Genomic DNA, 24,630 nt, shown 5'->3' on the forward strand with positions numbered 1-24,630 from the left:
CAGAACAGAACCTGCATGCTTGCAGATATCATGGGGCTGCAGGTCCTGGCAGCTGTGAGCCCCCCTGCATCCTGACAGGACCCCTCCAGACTGAACGTAGCACTGTGTGAATCAGAGCTGGCACGGCTGGGGTCTTTGCCCCAAGATAGCCAAGCTTGGCTCAGCATGGGGCTGAGAGCCTGTCCTGGTCAAGTGATGAAGCTGTGTGCACAGGAAGGCAGCCCTGCAGCTCCAAAAACAAAAGCCCAAGATTCAAATATTGGATGCAAGCTTATTTTATTGTAAAGACAGCAAAGGACAAACACAGAGATGTGTACGAGGCCCAAGCAGGCAGGAGAAGCCTGGAGCATCAGAAGTGCTTCTTCAGGTTTCTCCAAGACAACAGCCAGCACAAGGCCCAGAAAGGACAATGAAGGACAATGGGGAAGGGGTGCTGGGGGGTCCCTTCCAACCCAATTTGTGCTAAGAAAAAGCTTGTGTGCATCAAAGGGAGACCTGAGGTGGGGCCTGCTTATGTCACTGGGTGTGCAGCTGCCCTCTGTGACATCACAGCTGCCTCCTCTATTGCCTTCAGCGTGACAGAGCCCCAGTGGGCTCAGAGCTTTTGGGATCGCAGTGCTGAGAGGACGTGCTGCTTCCAGAGCTGCTTCCAGGGCTCAGCTATCGCTTAGATGGCGAGGAGAAAGGCTCCGAGAAGAAGGCGCCAGAATATACCTGGCTCCTCAGGGAGCCAGGCTGTTGGAGAGGACCATCAGGTCCCCGCAGAGGAGATTTCAGCAGTGGGTCACAGGTATGAGATGGGGGGAACCTGCTGGGGGCATCGGGCTCCTGCCTCCCTTCGGCTCACACAACCAGGCTCTTTCCTCCCACAGAAGACTCCGAATGCCAGCAGGATTGAAGAGGCTTTTAAGTGGATCAGCTCCTGCCTCTTTGGGCCAACTCTCCTTTACGTGGCTTAAAACAGCCACGAGACTGGCAAGATCCCTGCCCACTGCTGCTGCAGGGCACAAGAGGACGGTCTTAAACCTGTCCTTCATAGTGCTCATTTTCACTCTTGGTAAGTGCAGATAAGCAAATGCTCTGCAACCACCATAGGGTTGTGCTGGGTGCCTTCAGTGTGAGCAGAGACCCCCAGTGTGGCTCCTTCTGCCTTCCTATCCCAATCTGGTTGCTCCAGAGCTGCTCTCCACCAATGGGTCCCACTCAGCCAGAGAGCTGCTGTGGATCCCCCCTGTATTCTGTATATCTCCCTGTATATCCCCCCGTGATTCTGTACTTATCACCTTCTCTCTGCCATGTGATTTGCAGTCATGGTGAATTCCTATTTCTTTATTACTTGGTCGACACTCCGGAGGGCACATAAGGACAGCATGGTGCAGGTCAGTGACTGTGGGCTCAGACGCCTTTCCTCAATCTTGGCCTCTTGTGCCTGCGAGCATGGAGCTCACAGCCCTCTAATGTCATTGATTGATATTGAAGACATTGATGCTTGTCTTCCCCAGGAGATTGAGAGACTGCAGCAGGCTGTTACTGAGCAGAGAGAGCAGCTGGACTGCTATCAATCTCCTGACTGGGCACTGAAAAGCTTAGGTGAGGACACAGGCATGCAAGCCCTGCTCCCCTGTGCTGCTCCACGTATGTTACCTCTTGCACTCATCTCCTCCCTCCTCATTACAGGCGCCTCCATCGACCTGCAGAGAACATCTCCCACCTATACATTCAAGTGTTGGGTTTGCAGGCTCCGCTGGTTCTGGCGCACCATGAACCCTCCAGATACCATATTGCAGGTATCTTAGTGCTGGTTGCACCCCTCACTCCCCCTCACCCCTCAGCCACCATCTTCCCCTTTTCAGTAACACTGAGAGCCCCTTTGTAGGGCAGGGAATTAAGGCCCTGTGTTTCTGCCTGGTTCCTCACACATACGCCACTCTCAAGCACAAGTAGGACCCACAGACGCTCACTGCCTTTGCCTTTAGCTGAAGCAGGAGTGCTGTGACCCCAGTGCTCTCTCTTATTTCTCTCCCATTCTATTTGCAGCCAGGTGTTTCACTTGGACAATGCTGGCCCATGGAAGGACAGCAGGGCCAGGTTGTCATCCAGTTCCAAGCTGAAATCCTGCCTACTTGTGTCACACTGGAGCACATCATGCCTGAAATGACTCCAACTGGCACAGCCATCAGTGCTCCCAAAGACGTCGCTGTCTTTGTAAGTCTCTATTGGGCTCTATTTTAGATGTGGCCATAGCACAGTGTTAGGGCAGGCACTTGCTTTTGGGCATCCTCTTGAGTCCTGGGCTGAGCACTGCAGTGCCACAAGGGGATGTTTCCTATGTTGGAGAGATGGAATCCCTCTTAAAGTCTTGCTTTGCCAAGCGTCTTGGGGTTCTTGATCTCCAACAGAAGCAATGCCGGGCTACTGCATGAGCCTCCAGTCAGTGGGGTGAGCAACCATGGCACGATCCTTACCAGCCCTCCTTGTGCTTTCCTTGCAAGGGACTGGATGTGGACAGTGAAGAGGAGGTTCCCCTTGGATCATTCACCTTTCAGATGGGGAAAGAACCTACACAGACCTTCCTGCTTAAGGTACAATACATATACTATGCATTGAGGCCTGCTCCTCCCTGCATCCCCAATGGTTGCACAGCCACACTCTGCTGCTTCCTGCAGCTCCTTAGCAAGAATGGGGAGCTTGCTGAGTTTACAGTGGGAATTTACACCCCTGTTTCTTTTTTCCTCCCCATTTTCCTTTGCAGAGTCATCATTCCAGAGCCTTTCGTTCCATCAAGGTTCTGGTAAAGAGCAACTGGGGACAACCAGATTACACCTGCATTTACCGAGTGCAGGTGCACGGAAAAAGGATGAAAAGCAATGATATGTAATAGGATTTGTTGCAATAATAGTAATAATCATAATAAAGACATTAATAACATCATGAACTGTGTCTGGGTTGAGATGGGGCACAGCTCTGTGGGGTGGGCAGCTCAGCATTCAGCTCCTCCTGTGGGAGGCAGTCAGCAGGCTGAGGTCTGGCATTCAGAGGGAATGATTGGCACGATCTCTCCGGTTCTGGAGCCGTCTGCCCCTGACCGGGTCCGGTTCCAAAGCAGTGGGAGGGTTTTAGGCCCAAATCCAACATGGCGGCGTCGTAGGAGACAGGGGGTCTCTGTGTGATACAGGGCTGCCATGGTCGGGGTCTTCCCTATGAAGCATCATGGCCTGGCTCAGTTTGTTGCTGAGAGCCATAACAAGGCCAAAGGGGCGGCTGAGTGCAGGGAAGGGAGCTCTGGAGCTGCCGTGTTTGCCATGAAACAAAAGCCTGAGAGTCAAAAATTGGATGCAAGTTGATTTTATTGTGAATTAAGTGAAGGAAAGGACACAACAACAGAGTCGGAGACCCTTCCCAGAACAGAACCTGCATGCTTGCAGATATCATCTTTTGGGACCGCAGTGCTGAGAGGACGTGCTGCTTCCAGAGCTGTTTCCAAAGCTCACGTATTACTCAGATGGCGAGGAGCAAGGCTCTGAAAAGAAGGCTCCTGAATATGCCTGGTTCCTCAGGGAGCCAGACTGTTGGTGGGGACCATCAGGTCCCCGCAGAGGAGATGGCAGCAGTATGTCACAGGTATGAGATGGCTGCCCACTGTGACATCACAGCTGCCATCAGTGACATCAAAGCTGCCGCCTCTATTGCCTTCAGTGTGACAGAGCCCCAGTGGGGGCTCAGCTTTTGGGACCGCAGTGCTAAGAGGACGTGCTGCTTCCAGAGCTGCTTCCAAAGCTCACGTATTACTCAGATGGCGAGGAGCAAGGCTCTGAAAAGAAGGCTCCTGAATATGCCTGGCTCCTCAGGGAGCCAGGCTGTTGGCGGGGACCATCAGGTCCCCGCACAGGAGATGGCAGCAGTATGTCACAGGTATGAGATGGCTGCCCACTGTGACATCACAGCTGCCATCAGTGACATCAGAGCTGCCGCCTCTATTGCCTTCAGTGTGACAGAGCCCCAGTGGGGGCTCAAAGCTTTTGGGACCGCAGTGCTGAGAGGACGTGCTGCTTCCAGAGCTGCTTCCAGGGCTCACGTATCGCTCAGATGGCGAGGAGAAAGGCTCTGAGAAGAAGGCTCCTGAATATACCTGGCTCCTCAGGGAGCCAGGCTGTTGGCGAGGACCATCAGGTCCCCGCAGAGGAGATGGCAGCAGTGGGTCAAAGGTATGGGATGGGGGGAACCTGCTGGGGGCATCGGGCTCCTGCCTCCCTTCGGCTCACACAACCAGGCTCTTTCCTCCCACAGAAGCAAGACATCTTGGGCTGATGGGATGGAGCTCTGCAACAGGGCACAGAGTGTAAGAGAGCAGCCGATGGCAGCAGCCCAGGCACAGGGGCCTGAAGCTGGCCTGGGTCAGGAGCAGCAGGAGAAGTGCTCTCAGACTTACCCTGTTCCCAAGGAGGAGGAGGCCAGAGCAGTGCTTGGGAGAGCTCAGTGCAGACCCAGCTTTTATACAAGCTGTCCCACAGCTCATCACCCGCTGGACCAATGGGCAGAGGCTGCACTCCCAGATGCTGAGGTCAGGCTGCTCTGCCCCTGGCCTCCCTGAATCAGCAGCCCATGGCTGGACAGGCACAGGCCCCTTCACTGCCTTCCCTACTCTTCCTGCTTAATGGACATAATGAGTGGTGCTGAGCAGGCAGTGACTGAGAGATTTGCCTTTGATTTGGTGTTTCATCACCTCACTCCTTTGCAGATAACAACTGTAGTGTGTTTGTCACTCAGACGCTGGCATGGAAGATGCCTGGGACAAACCTTCCAATTGCCCAGTGCTGTCACCTGCTCCTCCCTGATGCTCTGCACAGCTGGCATGAGGACACAGCAAAACCAAGCCCTTGGGGAAGTGCTGTGGCATGCATTGAACTGCTACCAAGCATGTGTCATGCTCTCTTCCCTCTTACACAGGCTGAGGATGAGAGGACAGCAGTCCTAATTTTCCCATTAGCAGAAGGCTGGCCATTATCCAAGCATGACAATTGCAAGGGCTGAAACAGCGGGTGGGGGCTGCCAAGGAAACGGCATCAGCAGAACAGCCCCATGGTATGCACATGGCAGATTGGGGTTTGGCTGCTGAGAGCCACGTGCCCCCATCACAACCAGCTCCTCCCCATGCTCTCCAGCCCCCATAAAAGCAGCGCCCTGGGTGAGCACCAGCATCCAGCACTGCTTCCTGGCTCAGCTTGGGAAAAGGGTGAGTGGCTGGGCCTCCTCTGGCTGGTCCTTCTGTGGATCTGCCTGGCTGGAGAGCAGGGTGCTGCGGGGAGACTATGGCCCTGCATCAATTGCAGATGCTCTGGTCCTGCTGTGCGTAGAGCAGACTCTGTTCTTGGGCTAAGATCTGCCTGGGCATCTCCTCACTCACAGCTCTATGCTTTCTGTCTTTGCTCTGCAGGCTCATCTCTCTCACCCCAAGATGTCTTGCTACGACCTGTGCCCACCCAAAACCAGCGTGGCCGTGCCCCAGCCCATCGCTGAGAGCTGCAACGAGCTGTGCGCGCGCCAGTGCCCCGACTCGACGGCCTTCATCCAGCCACCGCCCGTCGTCGTCACCTTCCCCGGCCCCATCCTCAGCTCCTTCCCCCAGCAAGCCGTGGTGGGCTCCTCCGGAGCACCCGCCTTTGGGGGCTCCCTGGGGCTGGGGGGCCTCTACGGCGCCGGGGCCACTCAGGGCTCGGGGGGCCTCTGCACCTTTGGCAGACCCTACACTTCTGCCTGCAGCCCCTGCCCCTTGCCCCGCTACAGCAGGAAGCTCTGGGACACCTGCGGGCCCTGCTAAACCCCAGCCCTGCACATACCCAGCTCCAACATTATCCCTTATAGTCTGCGCTTCACAGGACACTGAGCATCTCCAGCTCCATCTGTGGCCTGTGTTGCAATGCTATCAGCTTCATCTGTCCTATTCCCTTCTTTCACATGCTGCCCATCCACAGCCAGAGCCTGTTGCCTGGCGTTCCCTTGTTCTCTTTCCCTTTCTGTAGCCTTGCTGTGCACAATAAAGATTTTCTGAATGCATTTCTGTCTATTCCATCTCTGTTTTGCTTCAGGAAACTCCACATCTGTTGTTCAGTCACTGGGGAATTAGAAACCATTGTCATGGGATGCACTGGGCCCTACTGTGCTCAGCTGATATGAGGAACAGACAGTGCAGATACGGCTTTAATGGGGTTTGGGGGGTTAAAAAGGGACACAAAGCAAGAGGGAACTTCTTGTTGATACTCCACCAGCAGAACAGCGGTACTTAAAGACTGAATGTTCTGGTTCTATGTTACCATTGTGGGCACGTTGTGTTCCCGAAGGGGAGGAGGGGCAGCTCGGCCCGAAGGGGGAAGTGGGGAGGAGCTCCGGACCGGGCCTGTGCCTGTCTCAGCTCGCTCTGAGGAGAAGCGAGTTTCCATCGCACTGTCGTGGTTCGACACGTACTTTGTGTGCTCTCGTCTCTTCATTTTGTTTCATTTAGTTACATTTAGTCAATTCCCGTTCTTCCTCGGATAGCTGCCGTTGTGTTTTCTCTTTGTTAAAACGATCTGCTCGCTCTCTGCCCTTTTCCCTCTCCCCTGAGCAGCAGCTTTATTCCTGGGGCCTGCGCACCCCTGTCATGGACCGATACCCAGGGATAACCCCATGACAGCTGATTAAAATGAATCTACACCTTCAATGTAGGTTCAGTCCCTTCAGATGGGCACAGAGGGGATTTCATTAATGGCTCTGGGGAGTCGGAGACCCTTCCCAGAACAGAACCTGCATGCTTGCAGATATCATGGGGCTGCAGGTCCTGGCAGCTGTGAGCCCCCCTGCATCCTGACAGGACCCCTCCAGACTGAACGTAGTGCTGTGTGAATCAGAGCTGGCACGGCTGGGGTCTTTGCCCCAAGATAGCCAAGCTTGGCTCAGCATGGGGCTGAGAGCCTGTCCTGGCCAAGTGATGAAGCTGTGTGCACAGGAAGGCAGCCCTGCAGCTCCAAAAAGAAAAGCCCAAGATTCAAATATTGGATGCAAGCTTATTTTATTGTAAAGACAGCAAAGGACAAACACCAGAGATGTGTACGAGGTCCAAGCAGGCAGGAGAAGCCTGGAGCATCAGAAGTGCTTCTTCAGGCTTCTCCAAGACAACAGCCAGCACAAGGCCCAGAAAGGACAATGAAAGACAATGGGGTAGAAAGGGGTGCTGGGGGGTCCCTTCCAACCCTACTTCTGCTAAGAAGAAAAGCTTCTGTGCCTCAAAGGGAGACCTGAGGTGGGACCTGCTTATGTCACTGGGTGTGCAGCTGCCCTCTGTGACATCACAGCTGCCTCCTCTATTGCCTTCAGCGTGACAGAGCCCCAGTGGGCTCAGAGCTTTTGGGACCGCAGTTCTGAGAGGACGTGCTGCTTCCAGAGCTGCTTCCAGGGCTCAGCTATCGCTTAGATGGCGAGGAGAAAGGCTCCGAGAAGGCGCCAGAATATACCTGGCTCCTCAGGAAGCCAGGCTGTTGGCGAGGACCATCAGGTCCCCGCAGAGGAGATGGCAGCAGTGGGTCAAAGGTATGAGATGGGGGGAACCTGCTGGGGGCATCGGGCTCCTGCCTCCCTTCGGCTCACACAACCAGGCTCTTTCCTCCCACAGAAGACTCCGAATGCCAGCAGGATTGAAGAGGCTTTTAAGTGGACCAGCTCCTGCCTCTTTGGGCCAACTCTCCTTTACGTGGCTTAAAACAGCCACGAGATTGGCAAGATCCCTGCCCACTGCTGCTGCAGGGCACAAGAGGACGGTCTTAAACCTGTCCTTCATAGTGCTCATTTTCACTCTTGGTAAGTGCAGATAAGCAAACGCTCTGCAACCACCATAGGGTTGTGCTGGGTGCCTTCAGTGTGAGCAGAGGCCCCCAGTGTGGCTCCTTCTGCCTTCCTATCCCAATCTGGTTGCTCCAGAGCTGCTCTCCACCAATGGGTCCCACTCAGCCAGAGAGCTGCTGTGGATCCCCCCTGTATTCTGTATATCTCCCTGTATATCCCCCCGTGATTCTGTACTTATCACCTTCTCTCTGCCATGTGATTTGCAGTCATGGTGAATTCCTATTTCTTTATTACTTGGTCGACACTCCGGAGAGCACATAGGGACAGCATGGTGCAGGTCAGTGACTGTGGGCTCAGACGCCCTTCCTCAATCTTGGCCTCTTGTGCCTGCGAGCATGGAGCTCACAGCCCTCTAATGTCATTGATTGACATTGAAGACATTGATGCTTGTCTTCCCCAGGAGATTGAGAGACTGCAGCAGGCTGTGACCGAGCAGAGAGAGCAGCTGGACTGCTATCAGTCTCCAGACTGGGCACTGAAAAGCTTAGGTGAGGACACAGGCAGGCAAGCCCTGCTCCCCTGTGCTGCTCCACGTATGTTACCTCTTGCACTCATCTCCTCCCTCCTCATTACAGGCGCCTCCATCGACCTGCAGAGAACATCTCCCACCTATACATTCAAGTGTTGGGTTTGCAGGCTCCGCTGGTTCTGGCGCACCATGAACCCTCCAGATACCATATTGCAGGTATCTTAGTGCTGGTTGCACCCCTCACTCCCCCTCACCCCTCAGCCACCATCTTCCCCTTTTCAGTAACACTGAGAGCCCCTTTGTAGGGCAGGGAATTAAGGCCCTGTGTTTCTGGCTCCTCACACATAAGCCACTCTCAAGCACAAGTAAGACCCACAGACACTCACTGCCTTTGCCTTTAGCTGAAGCAGGAGTGCTGTGACCCCATTGCTCTCTCTTATTTCTCTCCCATTCTATTTGCAGCCAGGTGTTTCACTTGGACAATGCTGGCCCATGGAAGGACAGCAGGGCCAGGTTGTCATCCAGTTCCAAGCTGAAATCCTGCCTACTTGTGTCACACTGGAGCACATCATGCCTGAAATGACTCCAACTGGCACAGCCATCAGTGCTCCGAAAGACGTCGCTGTCTTTGTAAGTCTTTACTGGGCTCTTCTGTCTGGGATGTGGCCATAGCACAGTGTTGTATGTGGCCATAGCAAAGTGCCGGAGCAGGGACTTGCTTTTGGGCATCCTCTTGAGTCCTGGGCTGAGCACTGCAGTGCCACAAGGGGATGCTTCCTATGTTGGAGAGATGGAATCCCTCTTAAAGTCTTGCTTTGCCAAGCGTCTTGGGGTTCTTGATCTCCAACAGAAGCAGTGCTGGGCTAATGCCCGAGCCTCAGGGCAACGGGGTGGGCAACCATGGCACGATCCTTATCAGCCCTCCTTGTGCTTTCCTTGCAAGGGATTGGATGTGGACAGTGAAGAGGAGGTTCCCCTTGGATCATTCACCTTTCAGATGGGGAAAGAACCTGCACAGACCTTCCTGCTTAAGGTACAATACATATAGTATGCATTGAGGCCTGCTCCTCCCTGCATCCCCAATGGTTGCACAGCCACACTCTGCTGCTTCCTGCAGCTCCTTAGCAAGAATGGGGAGCTTGCTGAGTTTACAGTGGGAATTTACACCCCTGTTTCTTTTTTCCTCCCCATTTTCCTTTGCAGAATCATCATTCCAGAGCCTTTCGTTCCATCAAGGTTCTGGTAAAGAGCAACTGGGGACAACCAGATTACACCTGCATTTACCGAGTGCAGGTGCACGGAAAAAGGGTGAAAAGCAATGATATGTAATCGGATTTGTTGCAATAATAGTAATAATCATAATAAAGACATTAATAACATCATGAACTGTGTCTGGGTTGAGATGGGGCACAGCTCTGTGGGGTGGGCAGCTCAGCATTCAGCTCCTCCTGTGGGAGGCAGTCAGCAGGCTGAGGTCTGGCATTCAGAGGGAATGATTGACACGGTCTCTCCGGTTCAGGAGTTGCCTCCACCTGACCAGGTCCGGTTCCGAAACAGTGGGTGGGTTTTAGGCCCAAATCCAACATGGCGGTGTCGGAGGAGACAGGGGGTCTCTGTGTGATACAGGGCTGCCATGGTCGGGGTCTTCCCTATGAAGCATCATGGCCTGGCTCAGTTTGTTGCTGAGAGCCATAACAAGGCCAAAGGGGCGGCTGAGTGCAGGGAAGGGAGCTCTGGAGCTGCCGTGTTTGCCATGAAACAAAAGCCTGAGAGTCAAAAATTGGATGCAAGTTGATTTTATTGTGAATTAAGTGAAGGAAAGGACACAACAACAGAGTCGGAGACCCTTCCCAGAACAGAACCTGCATGCCTGCAGATATCATGGGGCTGCAGGTCCTGGCAACTTTGAGCCCCCCTGCATCCTGAGAGGACCCCTCCAGACTGTAGCACTGTGTGAACCAGAGCTGGCACGGCTGGGGTCTTTGCCCCAAGATAGCCAAGCTTGGCTCAGCATGGGGCTGAGAGCCTGTCCTGGCCAAGTGATGAAGCTGTGTGCACAGGAAGGCAGCCCTGCAGCTCCAAAAAGAAAAGCCCAAGATTCAAATATTGGATGCAAGCTTATTTTATTGTAAAGACAGCAAAGGACAAACACCAGAGATGTGTACGAGGCCCAAGCAGGCAGGAGAAGCCTGGAGCATCAGAATTGCTTCTTCAGGTTTCTCGAAGACAACAGCCAGCACAAGGCCCAGAAAGGACAATGAAAGACAACGGGGAGGGGGTGCTGAGGGGTCCCATCCAACCCAACTTGTGCTAAGAAGAAAAGCTGGTGTGCCTCAAAGGGAGACCTGATGTGGGACCTGCTTATGTCACTGGTTGTGCAGCTGCCCACTGTGACATTACAGCTGCCTCCTCTATTGCCTTAAGCGTGACAGAGCCCCAGTGGGCTCGGAACTTTTGGGACCGCAGTGCTGAGAGGACGTGCTGCTTCCAGAGCTGCTTCCAGGGCTCACGTATTTTTCAGATGGCGACGAGCAAGGCTCTGAAAAGAAGGCTCCTGAATATGCCTGGCTCCTCAGGGAGCCAGGCTGTTGGCGGGGACCATCAGGTCCCCGCAGAGGAGATGGCAGCAGTATGTCACAGGTATGAGATGGCTGCCCACTGTGACATCACAGCTGCCATCAGTGACATCAGAGCTGCCGCCTCTATTGCCTTCAGTGTGACAGAGCCCCAGTGGGGGCTCAAAGCTTTTGGGACCGCAGTGCTGAGAGGACGTGCTGCTTCCAGAGCTGCTTCCAGGGCTCACGTATCGCTCAGATGGCGAGGAGAAAGGCTCTGAGAAGAAGGCTCCTGAATATACCTGGCTCCTCAGGGAGCCAGGCTGTTGGCGAGGACCATCAGGTCCCCGCAGAGGAGATGGCAGCAGTGGGTCAAAGGTATGGGATGGGGGGAACCTGCTGGGGGCATCGGGCTCCTGCCTCCCTTCGGCTCACACAACCAGGCTCTTTCCTCCCACAGAAGGAAGACATCTTGGGCTGATGGGATGGAGCTCTGCAACAGGGCACAGAGTGGAAGAGAGCAGCCGATGGCAGCAGCCCAGGCACAGGGGCCTGAAGCTGGCCTGGGTCAGGAGCAGCAGGAGAAGTGCTCTCAGACTTACCCTGTTCCCAAGGAGGAGGAGGCCAGAGCAGTGCTTGGGAGAGCTCAGTGCAGACCCAGCTTTTATACAAGCTGTCCCACAGCTCATCACCCGCTGGACCAATGGGCAGAGGCTGCACTCCCAGATGCTGAGGTCAGGCTGCTCTGCCCCTGGCCTCCCTGAATCAGCAGCCCATGGCTGGACAGGCACAGGCCCCTTCACTGCCTTCCCTACTCTTCCTGCTTAATGGACATAATGAGTGGTGCTGAGCAGGCAGTGACTGAGAGATTTGCCTTTGATTTGGTGTTTCATCACCTCACTCCTTTGCAGATAACAACTGCAGTGTGTTTGTCACTCAGACGCTGGCATGGAAGATGCCTGGGACAAACCTTCCAATTGCCCAGTGCTGTCACCTGCTCCTCCCTGATGCTCTGCACAGCTGGCATGAGGACACAGCAAAACCAAGCCCTTGGGGAAGTGCTGTGGCATGCATTGAACTGCTACCAAGCATGTGTCATGCTCTCTTCCCTCTTACACAGGCTGAGGATGAGAGGACAGCAGTCCTAATTTTCCCATTAGCAGAAGGCTGGCCATTATCCAAGCATGACAATTGCAAGGGCTGAAACAGCGGGTGGGGGCTGCCAAGGAAACGGCATCAGCAGAACAGCCCCATGGTATGCACATGGCAGATTGGGGTTTGGCTGCTGAGAGCCACGTGCCCCCATCACAACCAGCTCCTCCCCATGCTCTCCAGCCCCCATAAAAGCAGCGCCCTGGGTGAGCACCAGCATCCAGCACTGCTTCCTGGCTCAGCTTGGGAAAAGGGTGAGTGGCTGGGCCTCCTCTGGAATGAGCTGGTGTGGGGCTCCCAGACAGGAGAGCAGGATACTGGGGGTGGCTTGGGCCTTACAGCAGTGACAGAGACACCAGCCGTGCTGTTTGCATGGTAGCTTCGTGTCATGGGATTAGCTCTGCCTGGGCATCTCCTCACTCACAGCTCTACTCTTTCTGTCTTTGCACTGCAGGCTCATCTCTCTCACCCCAAGATGTCTTGCTACGACCTGTGCCCACCCAAAACCAGCGTGGCCGTGCCCCAGCCCATCGCTGAGAGCTGCAACGAGCTGTGCGCGCGCCAGTGCCCCGACTCGACGGCCTTCATCCAGCCACCGCCCGTCGTCGTCACCTTCCCCGGCCCCATCCTCAGCTCCTTCCCCCAGCAAGCCGTGGTGGGCTCCTCCGGAGCACCCGCCTTTGGGGGCTCCCTGGGGCTGGGGGGCCTCTACGGCGCCGGGGCCACTCAGGGCTCGGGGGGCCTCTGCACCTTTGGCAGACCCTACACTTCAGCCTGCAGCCCCTGCCCCTTGCCCCGCTACAGCAGGAAGCTCTGGGACACCTGCGGGCCCTGCTAAACCCCAGCCCTGCACATACCCAGCTCCAACATTATCCCTTATAGTCTGCGCTTCACAGGACACTGAGCATCTCCAGCTCCATCTGTGGCCTGTGTTGCAATGCTATCAGCTTCATCTGTCCTATTCCCTTCTTTCACATGCTGCCCATCCACAGCCAGAGCCTGCTGCCTGGCGTTCCCTTGTTCTCTTTCCCTTTTTGTAGCCTTGCTGTGCACAATAAAGATTTTCTGAATGCATTTCTCTCTATTCCACCTCTGTTTTGCTTCAGGAAACCCCACATCAGTTGTTCAGTCACTGGGGAATTAGAAACCATTGTCATGGGATGCACTGGGCCCTACTGTGCTCAGCTGATATGAGGAACAGACAGAGCAGAGGTGGCTTTAATGGGGTTTGGGGGGTTAAAAAGGGACACAAAGCAAGAGGGAACTTCTTGTTGATACTCCACCAGCAGAACAGCGGTACTTAAAGACTAAATGTTCTGGTTCTATGTTACCATTGTTGGCACGTTGTGTTCCCGAAGGGGAGGAGGGGCAGCTCGGCCCGAAGGGGGAAGTGGGGAGGAGCTCCGGACCGGACCCGCTCTGTGCCTGTGTCTGTCTCAACTTGCCCTGAGGAGAAGCGAGTTTCCATCGCACTGTCGTGGTTCGAGACGTACTTTGTGTGCTCTCGTCTCTTCATTTTGTTTCATTTAGTTACATTTAGTCAATTCCCGTTCTTCCTCGGATCGCTGCCGTTGTGTTTTCTCTTTGTTAAAACGATCTGCTCGCTCTCTGCCCTTTTCTCTCTCCCCTGAGCAGCAGCTTTATTCCTGGGGCCTGCGCACCCCTGTCATGGACTGATACCCAGGGATAACCCCATGACAGCTGATGAAAATGAATCTACACCTTCAATGTAGGTTCAGTCCCTTCAGATGGGCACAGAGGGGATTTCATTAATGGCTCTGGGGAGTCGGAGACCCTTCCCAGAACAGAACCTGCATGCTTGCAGATATCATGGGGCTGCAGGTCCTGGCAGCTGTGAGCCCCCCTGCATCCTGACAGGACCCTTCCAGACTGAACGTAGCACTGTGTGAATCGGAGCTGGCACGGCTGGGGTCTTTGCCCCAAGATAGCCAAGCTTGGCTCAGCATGGGGCTGAGAGCCTGTCCTGGCCAAGTGATGAAGCTGTGTGCACAGGAAGGCAGCCCTGCAGCTCCAAAAAGAAAAGCCCAAGATTCAAATATTGGATGCAAGCTTATTTTATTGTAAAGACAGCAAAGGACAAACACCAGAGATGTGTACGAGGCCCAAGCAGGCAGGAGAAGCCTGGAGCATCAGAAGTGCTTCTTCAGGTTTCTCCAAGACAACAGTCAGCACAAGGCCCACAAAGGACAATAAAAGACAATGGGGAAGGGGTGCTGGGGGGTCCCGTCCAACCCAACTTGTGATAAGAAGAAAAGCTTGTGTGCCTCGAAGGGAGACCTGAGGTGGGGCCTGCTTATGTCACTGGGTGTGCAGCTGCCCTCTGTGACATCACAGCTGCCTCCTCTATTGCCTTCAGCGTGACAGAGCCCCAGTGGGCTCAGAGCTTTTTGGACCGCAGTTCTGAGAGGACGTGCTGCTTCCAGAGCTGCTTCCAGGGCTCAGCTATCGCTTAGATGGCGAGGAGAAAGGCTCTGAGAAGAAGGCGCCTGAATATACCTGGCTCCTCAGGGAGCCAGGCTGTTGGCGAGGACCATCAGGTCCCCGCAGAGGAGATGGCAGCAGTATGTCACAGGTATGAGATGGCTGCCCACTGTGACATCACAGCTGCCATCAGTGCCATCAAAGCTGCCGCCTCTATTGCCTTCAGTGTGACAGAGCCCCAGTGGGGGCTCAGAGCTTTTGGGACCGCAGTGCTGAGAGGACGTGCTGCTTCCAGAACTGCTTCCAAAGCTCATGTATTACTCAGATGGCGAGGAGCAAGGCTCTGAAAAGAAGGCTCCTGAATATGCCTGGCTCCTCAGGGAGCCAGGCTGTTGGCGGGGACCATCAGGTCCCCGCAGAGGAGATGGCAGCAGTATGTCACAGGTATGAGATGGCTGCCCACTGTGACATCACAGCTGCCATCAGTGCCATCAAAGCTGCCGCCTCTATTGCCTTCAGTGTGACAGAGCCCCAGTGGGCTCAGAGCTTTTGGGACCGCAGTGCTGAGAGGACGTGCTGCTTCCAGAGCTGCTACCAGGGCTCACGTATTACTCAGATGGTGAGGAGCAAGGCTCTGAAAAGAAGGCTCCTGAATATGCCTGGCTCCTCAGGGAGCCAGGCTGTTGGCAGGGACCATCAGGTCCCCGCAGAGGAGATGGCAGCAGTATGTCACAGGTATGAGATGGCTGCCCACTTTGACATCACAGCTGCCATCAGTGACATCAAAGCTGCCGCCTCTATTGCCTTCAGTGTGACAGAGCCCCAGTGGGGGCTCAGAGCTTTTGGGACCGCAGTGCTGAGAGGACGTGCTGCTTCCAGAGCTGCTTCCAAAGCTCATGTATTACTCAGATGGCGAGGAGCAAGGCTCTGAAAAGAAGGCTCCTGAATATGCCTGGCTCCTCAGGGAGCCAGGCTGTTGGCGGGGACCATCAGGTCCCCGCAGAGGAGATGGCAGCAGTATGTCACAGGTATGAGATGGCTGCCCACTGTGACATCACAGCTGCCATCAGTGACATCAGAGCTGCCGCCTCTATTGCCTTCAGTGTGACAGAGCCCCAGTGGGGGCTCAGAGCTTTTGGGACCGCAGTGCTGAGAGGACGTGCTGCTTCCAGAGCTGCTTCCAGGGCTCACGTATTACTCAGATGGTGAGGAGCAAGGCTCTGAAAAGAAGGCTCCTGAATATGCCTGGCTCCTCAGGGAGCCAGGCTGTTGGAGGGGACCATCAGGTCCCCGCAGAGGAGATGGCAGCAGTATGTCACAGGTATGAGATGGCTGACCACTGTGACATCACAGCTGCCATCAGTGACATCAGAGCTGCCGCCTCTATTGCCTTCAGTGTGACAGAGCCCCAGTGGGGGCTCAGAGCTTTTGGGACCGCAGTGCTGAGAGGACGTGCTGCTTCCAGAGCTGCTTCCAGGGCTCACGTATTACTCAGATGGCGAGGAGCAAGGCTCTGAAAAGAAGGCTCCTGAATATGCCTGGCTCCTCAGGGAGCCAGGCTGTTGGCAGGGACCATCAGGTCCCCGCAGAGGAGATGGCAGCAGTATGTCACAGGTATGAGATGGCTGCCCACTGTGACATCACAGCTGCCATCAGTGACATCAGAGCTGCCGCCTCTATTGCCTTCAGTGTGACAGAGCCCCAGTGGGGGCTCAGAGCTTTTGGGACCGCAGTGCTGAGAGGACGTGCTGCTTCCAGAACTGCTTCCAAAGCTCATGTATTACTCAGATGGCGAGGAGCAAGGCTCTGAAAAGAAGGCTCCTGAATATGCCTGGCTCCTCAGGGAGCCAGGCTGTTGGCGGGGACCATCAGGTCCCCGCAGAGGAGATGGCAGCAGTATGTCACAGGTATGAGATGGCTGCCCACTGTGACATCACAGCTGCCATCAGTGCCATCAAAGCTGCCGCCTCTATTGCCTTCAGTGTGACAGAGCCCCAGTGGGCTCAGAGCTTTTGGGACCGCAGTGCTGAGAGGACGTGCTGCTTCCAGAGCTGCTACCAGGGCTCACGTATTACTCAGATGGTGAGGAGCAAGGCTCTGAAAAGAAGGCTCCTGAATATGCCTGGCTCCTCAGGGAGCCAGGCTGTTGGCAGGGACCATCAGGTCCCCGCAGAGGAGATGGCAGCAGTATGTCACAGGTATGAGATGGCTGCCCACTTTGACATCACAGCTGCCATCAGTGACATCAAAGCTGCCGCCTCTATTGCCTTCAGTGTGACAGAGCCCCAGTGGGGGCTCAGAGCTTTTGGGACCGCAGTGCTGAGAGGACGTGCTGCTTCCAGAGCTGCTTCCAAAGCTCATGTATTACTCAGATGGCGAGGAGCAAGGCTCTGAAAAGAAGGCTCCTGAATATGCCTGGCTCCTCAGGGAGCCAGGCTGTTGGCGGGGACCATCAGGTCCCCGCAGAGGAGATGGCAGCAGTATGTCACAGGTATGAGATGGCTGCCCACTGTGACATCACAGCTGCCATCAGTGACATCAGAGCTGCCGCCTCTATTGCCTTCAGTGTGACAGAGCCCCAGTGGGGGCTCAGAGCTTTTGGGACCGCAGTGCTGAGAGGACGTGCTGCTTCCAGAGCTGCTTCCAGGGCTCACGTATTACTCAGATGGCGAGGAGCAAGGCTCTGAAAAGAAGGCTCCTGAATATGCCTGGCTCCTCAGGGAGCCAGGCTGTTGGCAGGGACCATCAGGTCCCCGCAGAGGAGATGGCAGCAGTATGTCACAGGTATGAGATGGCTGCCCACTGTGACATCACAGCTGCCATCAGTGCCATCAAAGCTGCCGCCTCTATTGCCTTAAGCGTGACAGAGCCCCAGTGGGCTCAGAGCTTTTGTGACCGCAGTGCTGAGAGGACGTGCTGCTTCCAGAGCTGCTACCAGGGCTCACGTATTACTCAGATGGTGAGGAGCAAGGCTCTGAAAAGAAGGCTCCTGAATATGCCTGGCTCCTCAGGGAGCCAGGCTGTTGGCGGGGACCATCAGGTCCCCGCAGAGGAGATGGCAGCAGTATGTCACAGGTATGAGATGGCTGCCCACTGTGACATCACAGCTGCCATCAGTGACATCAGAGCTGCCGCCTCTATTGCCTTCAGTGTGACAGAGCCCCAGTGGGGGCTCAGAGCTATTGGGACCGCAGTGCTGAGAGGACGTGCTGCTTCCAGAGCTGCTTCCAGGGCTCACGTATTACTCAGATGGCGAGGAGAAAGGCTCTGAAAAGAAGGCTCCTGAATATGCCTGGCTCCTCAGGGAGCCAGGCTGTTGGCGAGGACCATCAGGTCCCCGCAGAGGAGATGGCAGCAGTATGTCACAGGTATGAGATGGCTGCCCACTGTGACATCACAGCTGCCATCAGTGCCATCAAAGCTGCCGCCTCTATTGCCTTCAGTGTGACAGAGCCCCAGTGGGGGCTCAGAGCTTTTGGGACCGCAGTGCTAAGAGGACGTGCTGCTTCCAGAGCTGCTTCCAAAGCTCACGTATTACTCAGATGGCGAGTAGCAAGGCTCTGAAAAGAACGCTCCTGAATATGCCTGGCTCCTCAGGGAGCCAGGCTGTTGGCGAGGACCATCAGGTCCCCGCAGAGGAGATGGCAGCAGTATGTCACAGGTATGAGATGGCTGCCCACTGTGACATCACAGCTGCCATCAGTGACATCAGAGCTGCCGCCTCTATGGCCTTCAGTGTGACATAGCCCCAGCGGGGGCTCAGTGCCTTTGGGACCGCAGTGCTGAGAAGACGTGCTGCTTCCAGAGCTGCTTCCAGGGCTCACGTATCACTCAGATGGCGAGGAGAAAGGCTCCGAGAAGGCCGCGCCTGAATATGCCTGGCTCCTCAGGGAGCCAGGCTGTTGGCGGGGACCATCAGGTCCCCGCAGAGGAGATGGCAGCAGTGGGTCACAGCTATGAGATGGCTGCCCACTTTAACATCACAGCTGCCATCAGTGACATCAAAGCTGCCGCCTCTATTGCCTTCAGTGTGACAGAGCCCCAGTGGGGGCTCAGAGCTTTTGGGACCGCAGTGCTGAGAGGACGTGCTGCTTCCAGAGTTGCTTCCAGGGCTCACGTATCGCTCAGATGGCGAGGAGAAAGGCTCTGAGAAGAAGGCTCCTGAATATACCTGGCTCCTCAGGGAGCCAGGCTGTTGGCAGGGACCATCAGGTCCCCGCAGAGGAGATGGCAGCAGTATGTCACAGCTATGAGATGGCTGCCCACTGTGACATCACAGCTGCCATCAGTGCCATCAAAGCTGCCGCCTCTATTGCCTTCAGTGTGACAGAGCCCCAGTGGGGGCTCAGAGCTTTTGGGATGGCAGTGCTGAGAGGACGTGCTGCTTCCAGAGCTGCTTCCAGGGCTCACGTATTACTCAGATGGCGAGGAGCAAGGCTCTGAAAAGAAGGCTCCTGAATATGCCTGGCTCCTCAGGGAGCCAGGCTGTTGGCGGGGAACGTCAGGTCCCCACAGAGGAGATGGCAGCAGTATATCACAGATATGAGATGGCTGCCCACTGTGACATCACAGCTGCCATCAGTGACACCACAGCTGCCCTCTGTGACATCAAAGCTGCCGCCTCTATTGCCTTCAGTGTGACAGAGCCCCAGTGGGGGCTCAGAGCTTTTGGGACCGCAGTGCTGAGAGGACATGCTGCTTCCAGAGCTGCTTCCAGGGCTCACGTATCGCTCAGATGGCGAGGAGCAAGGCTCTGAGAAGAAGGCTCCTGAATATGCCTGGCTCCTCAGGGAGCCAGGCTGTTGGCGGGGACCATCAGGTCCCCGCAGAGGAGATGGCAGCAGTATGTCACAGGTATGAGATGGCTGCCCACTGTGACATCACAGCTGCCATCAGTGACATCAGAGCTGCCGCCTCTATTGCCTTCAGTGTGACAGAGCCCCAGTGGGGGCTCAGAGCTTTTGGGACCGCAGTGCTAAGAGGACGTGCTGCTTCCAGAGCTGCTTCCAGGGCTCACGTATTACTCAGATGGCGAGGAGCAAGGCTCTGAAAAGAAGGCTCCTGAATATGCCTGGCTCCTCAGGGAGCCAGGCTGTTGGCGAGGACCATCAGGTCCCCGCAGAGGAGATGGCAGCAGTATGTCACAGGTATGAGATGGTGGCCACTGTGACATCACAGCTGCCATCAGTGCCATCAAAGCTGCCGCCTCTATTGCCTTAAGCGTGACAGAGCCCCAGTGGGCTCAGAGCTTTTGGGACCGCAGTGCTGAGAGGACGTGCTGCTTCCAGAGCTGCTACCAGGGCTCACGTATTACTCAGATGGTGAGGAGCAAGGCTCTGAAAAGAAGGCTCCTGAATATGCCTGGCTCCTCAGGGAGCCAGGCGGTTGGCAGGGACCATCAGGTCCCCGCAGAGGAGATGGCAGCAGTATGTCACAGGTATGAGATGGCTGCCCACTTTGACATCACAGCTGCCATCAGTGACATCAAAGCTGCCGCCTCTATTGCCTTCAGTGTGACAGAGCCCCAGTGGGGGCTCAGAGCTTTTGGGACCGCAGTGCTGAGAGGACGTGCTGCTTCCAGAGCTGCTTCCAAAGCTCATGTATTACTCAGATGGCGAGGAGCAAGGCTCTGAAAAGAAGGCTCCTGAATATGCCTGGCTCCTCAGGGAGCCAGGCTGTTGGCGGGGACCATCAGGTCCCCGCAGAGGAGATGGCAGCAGTATGTCACAGGTATGAGATGGCTGCCCACTGTGACATCACAGCTGCCATCAGTGACATCAGAGCTGCCGCCTCTATTGCCTTCAGTGTGACAGAGCCCCAGTGGGGGCTCAGAGCTATTGGGACCGCAGTGCTGAGAGGACGTGCTGCTTCCAGAGCTGCTTCCAGGGCTCACGTATTACTCAGATGGCGAGGAGAAAGGCTCTGAAAAGAAGGCTCCTGAATATGCCTGGCTCCTCAGGGAGCCAGGCTGTTGGCGAGGACCATCAGGTCCCCGCAGAGGAGATGGCAGCAGTATGTCACAGGTATGAGATGGCTGCCCACTGTGACATCACAGCTGCCATCAGTGCCATCAAAGCTGCCGCCTCTATTGCCTTCAGTGTGACAGAGCCCCAGTGGGGGCTCAGAGCTTTTGGGACCGCAGTGCTAAGAGGACGTGCTGCTTCCAGAGCTGCTTCCAAAGCTCACGTATTACTCAGATGGCGAGTAGCAAGGCTCTGAAAAGAACGCTCCTGAATATGCCTGGCTCCTCAGGGAGCCAGGCTGTTGGCGAGGACCATCAGGTCCCCGCAGAGGAGATGGCAGCAGTATGTCACAGGTATGAGATGGCTGCCCACTGTGACATCACAGCTGCCATCAGTGACATCAGAGCTGCCGCCTCTATGGCCTTCAGTGTGACATAGCCCCAGCGGGGGCTCAGTGCCTTTGGGACCGCAGTGCTGAGAAGACGTGCTGCTTCCAGAGCTGCTTCCAGTGCTCACGTATCACTCAGATGGTGAGGAGAAAGGCTCCGAGAAGGCCGCGCCTGAATATGCCTGGCTCCTCAGGGAGCCAGGCTGTTGGCGGGGACCATCAGGTCCCCGCAGAGGAGATGGCAGCAGTGGGTCACAGCTATGAGATGGCTGCCCACTTTGACATCACAGCTGCCATCAGTGACATCAAAGCTGCCGCCTCTATTGCCTTCAGTGTGACAGAGCCCCAGTGGGGGCTCAGAGCTTTTGGGACCGCAGTGCTGAGAGGACGTGCTGCTTCCAGAGTTGCTTCCAGGGCTCACGTATCGCTCAGATGGCGAGGAGAAAGGCTCTGAGAAGAAGGCTCCTGAATATACCTGGCTCCTCAGGGAGCCAGGCTGTTGGCAGGGACCATCAGGTCCCCGCAGAGGAGATGGCAGCAGTATGTCACAGGTATGAGATGGCTGCCCACTGTGACATCACAGCTGCCATCAGTGACATCAGAGCTGCCGCCTCTATTGCCTTCAGTGTGACAGAGCCCCAGTGGGGGCTCAGAGCTTTTGGGACCGCAGTGCTGAGAGGACGTGCTGCTTCCAGAACTGCTTCCAAAGCTCATGTATTACTCAGATGGCGAGGAGCAAGGCTCTGAAAAGAAGGCTCCTGAATATGCCTGGCTCCTCAGGGAGCCAGGCTGTTGGCGGGGACCATCAGGTCCCCGCAGAGGAGATGGCAGCAGTATGTCACAGGTATGAGATGGCTGCCCACTGTGACATCACAGCTGCCATCAGTGCCATCAAAGCTGCCGCCTCTATTGCCTTCAGTGTGACAGAGCCCCAGTGGGGGCTCAGAGCTTTTGGGATGGCAGTGCTGAGAGGACGTGCTGCTTCCAGAGCTGCTTCCAGGGCTCACGTATTACTCAGATGGCGAGGAGCAAGGCTCTGAAAAGAAGGCTCCTGAATATGCCTGGCTCCTCAGGGAGCCAGGCTGTTGGCGGGGAACGTCAGGTCCCCACAGAGGAGATGGCAGCAGTATATCACAGATATGAGATGGCTGCCCACTGTGACATCACAGCTGCCATCAGTGACACCACAGCTGCCCTCTGTGACATCAAAGCTGCCGCCTCTATTGCCTTCAGTGTGACAGAGCCCCAGTGGGGGCTCAGAGCTTTTGGGACCGCAGTGCTGAGAGGACATGCTGCTTCCAGAGCTGCTTCCAGGGCTCACGTATCGCTCAGATGGCGAGGAGCAAGGCTCTGAGAGGAAGGCTCCTGAATATACCTGGCTCCTCAGGGAGCCAGGCTGTTGGCGGGGACCATCAGGTCCCCGCAGAGGAGATGGCAGCAGTATGTCACAGGTATGAGATGGCTGCCCACTGTGACATCACAGCTGCCATCAGTGACATCAGAGCTGCCGCCTCTATTGCCTTCAGTGTGACAGAGCCCCAGTGGGGGCTCAGAGCTTTTGGGACCGCAGTGCTGAGAGGACGTGCTGCTTCCAGAGCTGCTTCCAGGGCTCACGTATTACTCAGATGGCGAGGAGAAGGCTCTGAAAAGAAGGCTCCTGAATATGCCTGGCTCCTCAGGGAGCCAGGCTGTTGGCAGGGACCATCAGGTCCCCGCAGAGGAGATGGCAGCAGTATGTCACAGGTATGAGATGGCTGCCCACTGTGACATCACAGCTGCCATCAGTGACATCAGAGCTGCCGCCTCTATTGCCTTCAGTGTGACAGAGCCCCAGTGGGGGCTCAGAGCTTTTGGGACCGCAGTGCTAAGAGGACGTGCTGCTTCCAGAGCTGCTTCCAGGGCTCACGTATTACTCAGATGGCGAGGAGCAAGGCTCTGAAAAGAAGGCTCCTGAATATGCCTGGCTCCTCAGGGAGCCAGGCTGTTGGCGAGGACCATCAGGTCCCCGCAGAGGAGATGGCAGCAGTATGTCACAGGTATGAGATGGCTGCCCACTGTGACATCACAGCTGCCATCAGTGCCATCAAAGCTGCCGCCTCTATTGCCTTAAGCGTGACAGAGCCCCAGTGGGCTCAGAGCTTTTGGGACCGCAGTGCTGAGAGGACGTGCTGCTTCCAGAGCTGCTACCAGGGCTCACGTATTACTCAGATGGTGAGGAGCAAGGCTCTGAAAAGAAGGCTCCTGAATATGCCTGGCTCCTCAGGGAGCCAGGCTGTTGGCGAGGACCATCAGGTCCCCGCAGAGGAGATGGCAGCAGTATGTCACAGGTATGAGATGGCTGCCCACTGTGACATCACAGCTGCCATCAGTGCCATCAAAGCTGCCGCCTCTATTGCCTTAAGCGTGACAGAGCCCCAGTGGGCTCAGAGCTTTTGGGACCGCAGTGCTGAGAGGACGTGCTGCTTCCAGAGCTGCTACCAGGGCTCACGTATTACTCAGATGGTGAGGAGCAAGGCTCTGAAAAGAAGGCTCCTGAATATGCCTGGCTCCTCAGGGAGCCAGGCTGTTTGCAGGGACCATCAGGTCCCCGCAGAGGAGATGGCAGCAGTATGTCACAGGTATGAGATGGCTGCCCACTTTGACATCACAGCTGCCATCAGTGACATCAAAGCTGCCGCCTCTATTGCCTTCAGTGTGACAGAGCCCCAGTGGGGGCTCAGAGCTTTTGGGACCGCAGTGCTGAGAGGACGTGCTGCTTCCAGAGCTGCTTCCAAAGCTCATGTATTACTCAGATGGCGAGGAGCAAGGCTCTGAAAAGAAGGCTCCTGAATATGCCTGGCTCCTCAGGGAGCCAGGCTGTTGGCGGGGACCATCAGGTCCCCGCAGAGGAGATGGCAGCAGTATGTCACAGGTATGAGATGGCTGCCCACTGTGACATCACAGCTGCCATCAGTGACATCAGAGCTGCCGCCTCTATTGCCTTCAGTGTGACAGAGCCCCAGTGGGGGCTCAGAGCTTTTGGGACCGCAGTGCTGAGAGGACGTGCTGCTTCCAGAGCTGCTTCCAGGGCTCACGTATTACTCAGATGGCGAGGAGAAAGGCTCTGAAAAGAAGGCTCCTGAATATGCCTGGCTCCTCAGGGAGCCAGGCTGTTGGCGGGGACCATCAGGTCCCCGCAGAGGAGATGGCAGCAGTATGTCACAGGTATGAGATGGCTGCCCACTGTGACATCACAGCTGCCATCAGTGCCATCAAAGCTGCCGCCTCTATTGCCTTAAGCGTGACAGAGCCCCAGTGGGCTCAGAGCTTTTGGGACCGCAGTGCTGAGAGGACGTGCTGCTTCCAGAGCTGCTACCAGGGCTCACGTATTACTCAGATGGTGAGGAGCAAGGCTCTGAAAAGAAGGCTCCTGAATATGCCTGGCTCCTCAGGGAGCCAGGCTGTTGGCGAGGACCATTGGTCCCCGCAGAGGAGATGGCAGCAGTATGTCACAGGTATGAGATGGCTGCCCACTGTGACATCACAGCTGCCATCAGTGCCATCAAAGCTGCCGCCTCTATTGCCTTAAGCGTGACAGAGCCCCAGTGGGCTCAGAGCTTTTGGGACCGCAGTGCTGAGAGGACGTGCTGCTTCCAGAGCTGCTACCAGGGCTCACGTATTACTCAGATGGTGAGGAGCAAGGCTCTGAAAAGAAGGCTCCTGAATATGCCTGGCTCCTCAGGGAGCCAGGCTGTTGGGGGGGACCATCAGGTCCCCGCAGAGGAGATGGCAGCAGTATGTCACAGG

The 24,630-nt window shown here is 55.8% G+C and overlaps 4 protein-coding genes across 7 annotated transcripts; all 4 read left to right on the top strand.

Moving 5' to 3' along the window:
• The first annotated feature begins 748 nt into the window (after positions 1-748).
• LOC146751730 (SUN domain-containing protein 5-like) lies at positions 749-3,023 on the top strand. The gene is made up of 4 exons (XM_085533679.1): positions 749-1,590; positions 1,678-1,787; positions 2,038-2,205; positions 2,493-3,023. The coding sequence occupies exons 1-4, from the start codon at positions 1,311-1,313 to the stop codon at positions 2,793-2,795; spliced, it is 861 nt and encodes a 286-aa protein (XP_085389805.1). The 5' UTR covers positions 749-1,310; the 3' UTR covers positions 2,796-3,023.
• A 1,966-nt stretch (positions 3,024-4,989) lies between these two features.
• LOC146751731 (scale keratin-like) lies at positions 4,990-6,054 on the top strand. Of its 2 annotated transcripts, none has more exons than XM_085533769.1 (2): positions 4,990-5,237; positions 5,407-6,048. In XM_085533769.1, the coding sequence occupies exons 1-2, from the start codon at positions 5,080-5,082 to the stop codon at positions 5,816-5,818; spliced, it is 570 nt and encodes a 189-aa protein (XP_085389895.1). In that variant the 5' UTR covers positions 4,990-5,079; the 3' UTR covers positions 5,819-6,048. The 2 variants fall into 2 exon arrangements, with proteins under 2 accessions (XP_085389895.1, XP_085389894.1); XM_085533768.1 differs by having other exon boundaries at positions 5,102-5,233; positions 5,435-6,054.
• Positions 6,055-6,892: 838 nt separating this feature from the next.
• LOC146751732 (sperm-associated antigen 4 protein-like) lies at positions 6,893-10,225 on the top strand. 2 transcript variants are annotated; one of them, XM_085533670.1, is made up of 5 exons: positions 6,893-8,363; positions 8,451-8,560; positions 8,807-8,974; positions 9,288-9,377; positions 9,548-10,224. In XM_085533670.1, exons 1-5 carry the CDS (start codon positions 8,084-8,086, stop codon positions 9,671-9,673), a joined length of 774 nt encoding a protein of 257 aa, XP_085389796.1. In that variant the 5' UTR covers positions 6,893-8,083; the 3' UTR covers positions 9,674-10,224. The 2 variants fall into 2 exon arrangements, with proteins under 2 accessions (XP_085389796.1, XP_085389795.1); XM_085533669.1 differs by having other exon boundaries at positions 6,893-8,560; positions 9,548-10,225.
• A 1,832-nt stretch (positions 10,226-12,057) lies between these two features.
• LOC146751733 (scale keratin-like) lies at positions 12,058-13,125 on the top strand. 2 transcript variants are annotated; one of them, XM_085533771.1, is made up of 2 exons: positions 12,058-12,309; positions 12,478-13,125. In XM_085533771.1, the coding sequence occupies exons 1-2, from the start codon at positions 12,152-12,154 to the stop codon at positions 12,887-12,889; spliced, it is 570 nt and encodes a 189-aa protein (XP_085389897.1). In that variant the 5' UTR covers positions 12,058-12,151; the 3' UTR covers positions 12,890-13,125. The 2 variants fall into 2 exon arrangements, with proteins under 2 accessions (XP_085389897.1, XP_085389896.1); XM_085533770.1 differs by having other exon boundaries at positions 12,174-12,305; positions 12,506-13,125.
• The last annotated feature ends 11,505 nt before the right edge of the window (positions 13,126-24,630 follow it).

Source organism: Coturnix japonica, unplaced genomic scaffold (assembly GCF_054131305.1).
Source record: "Coturnix japonica strain WE unplaced genomic scaffold, WE-NBRP24 Scf062, whole genome shotgun sequence".
Classification (NCBI taxonomy): domain Eukaryota; kingdom Metazoa; phylum Chordata; class Aves; order Galliformes; family Phasianidae; genus Coturnix; species Coturnix japonica.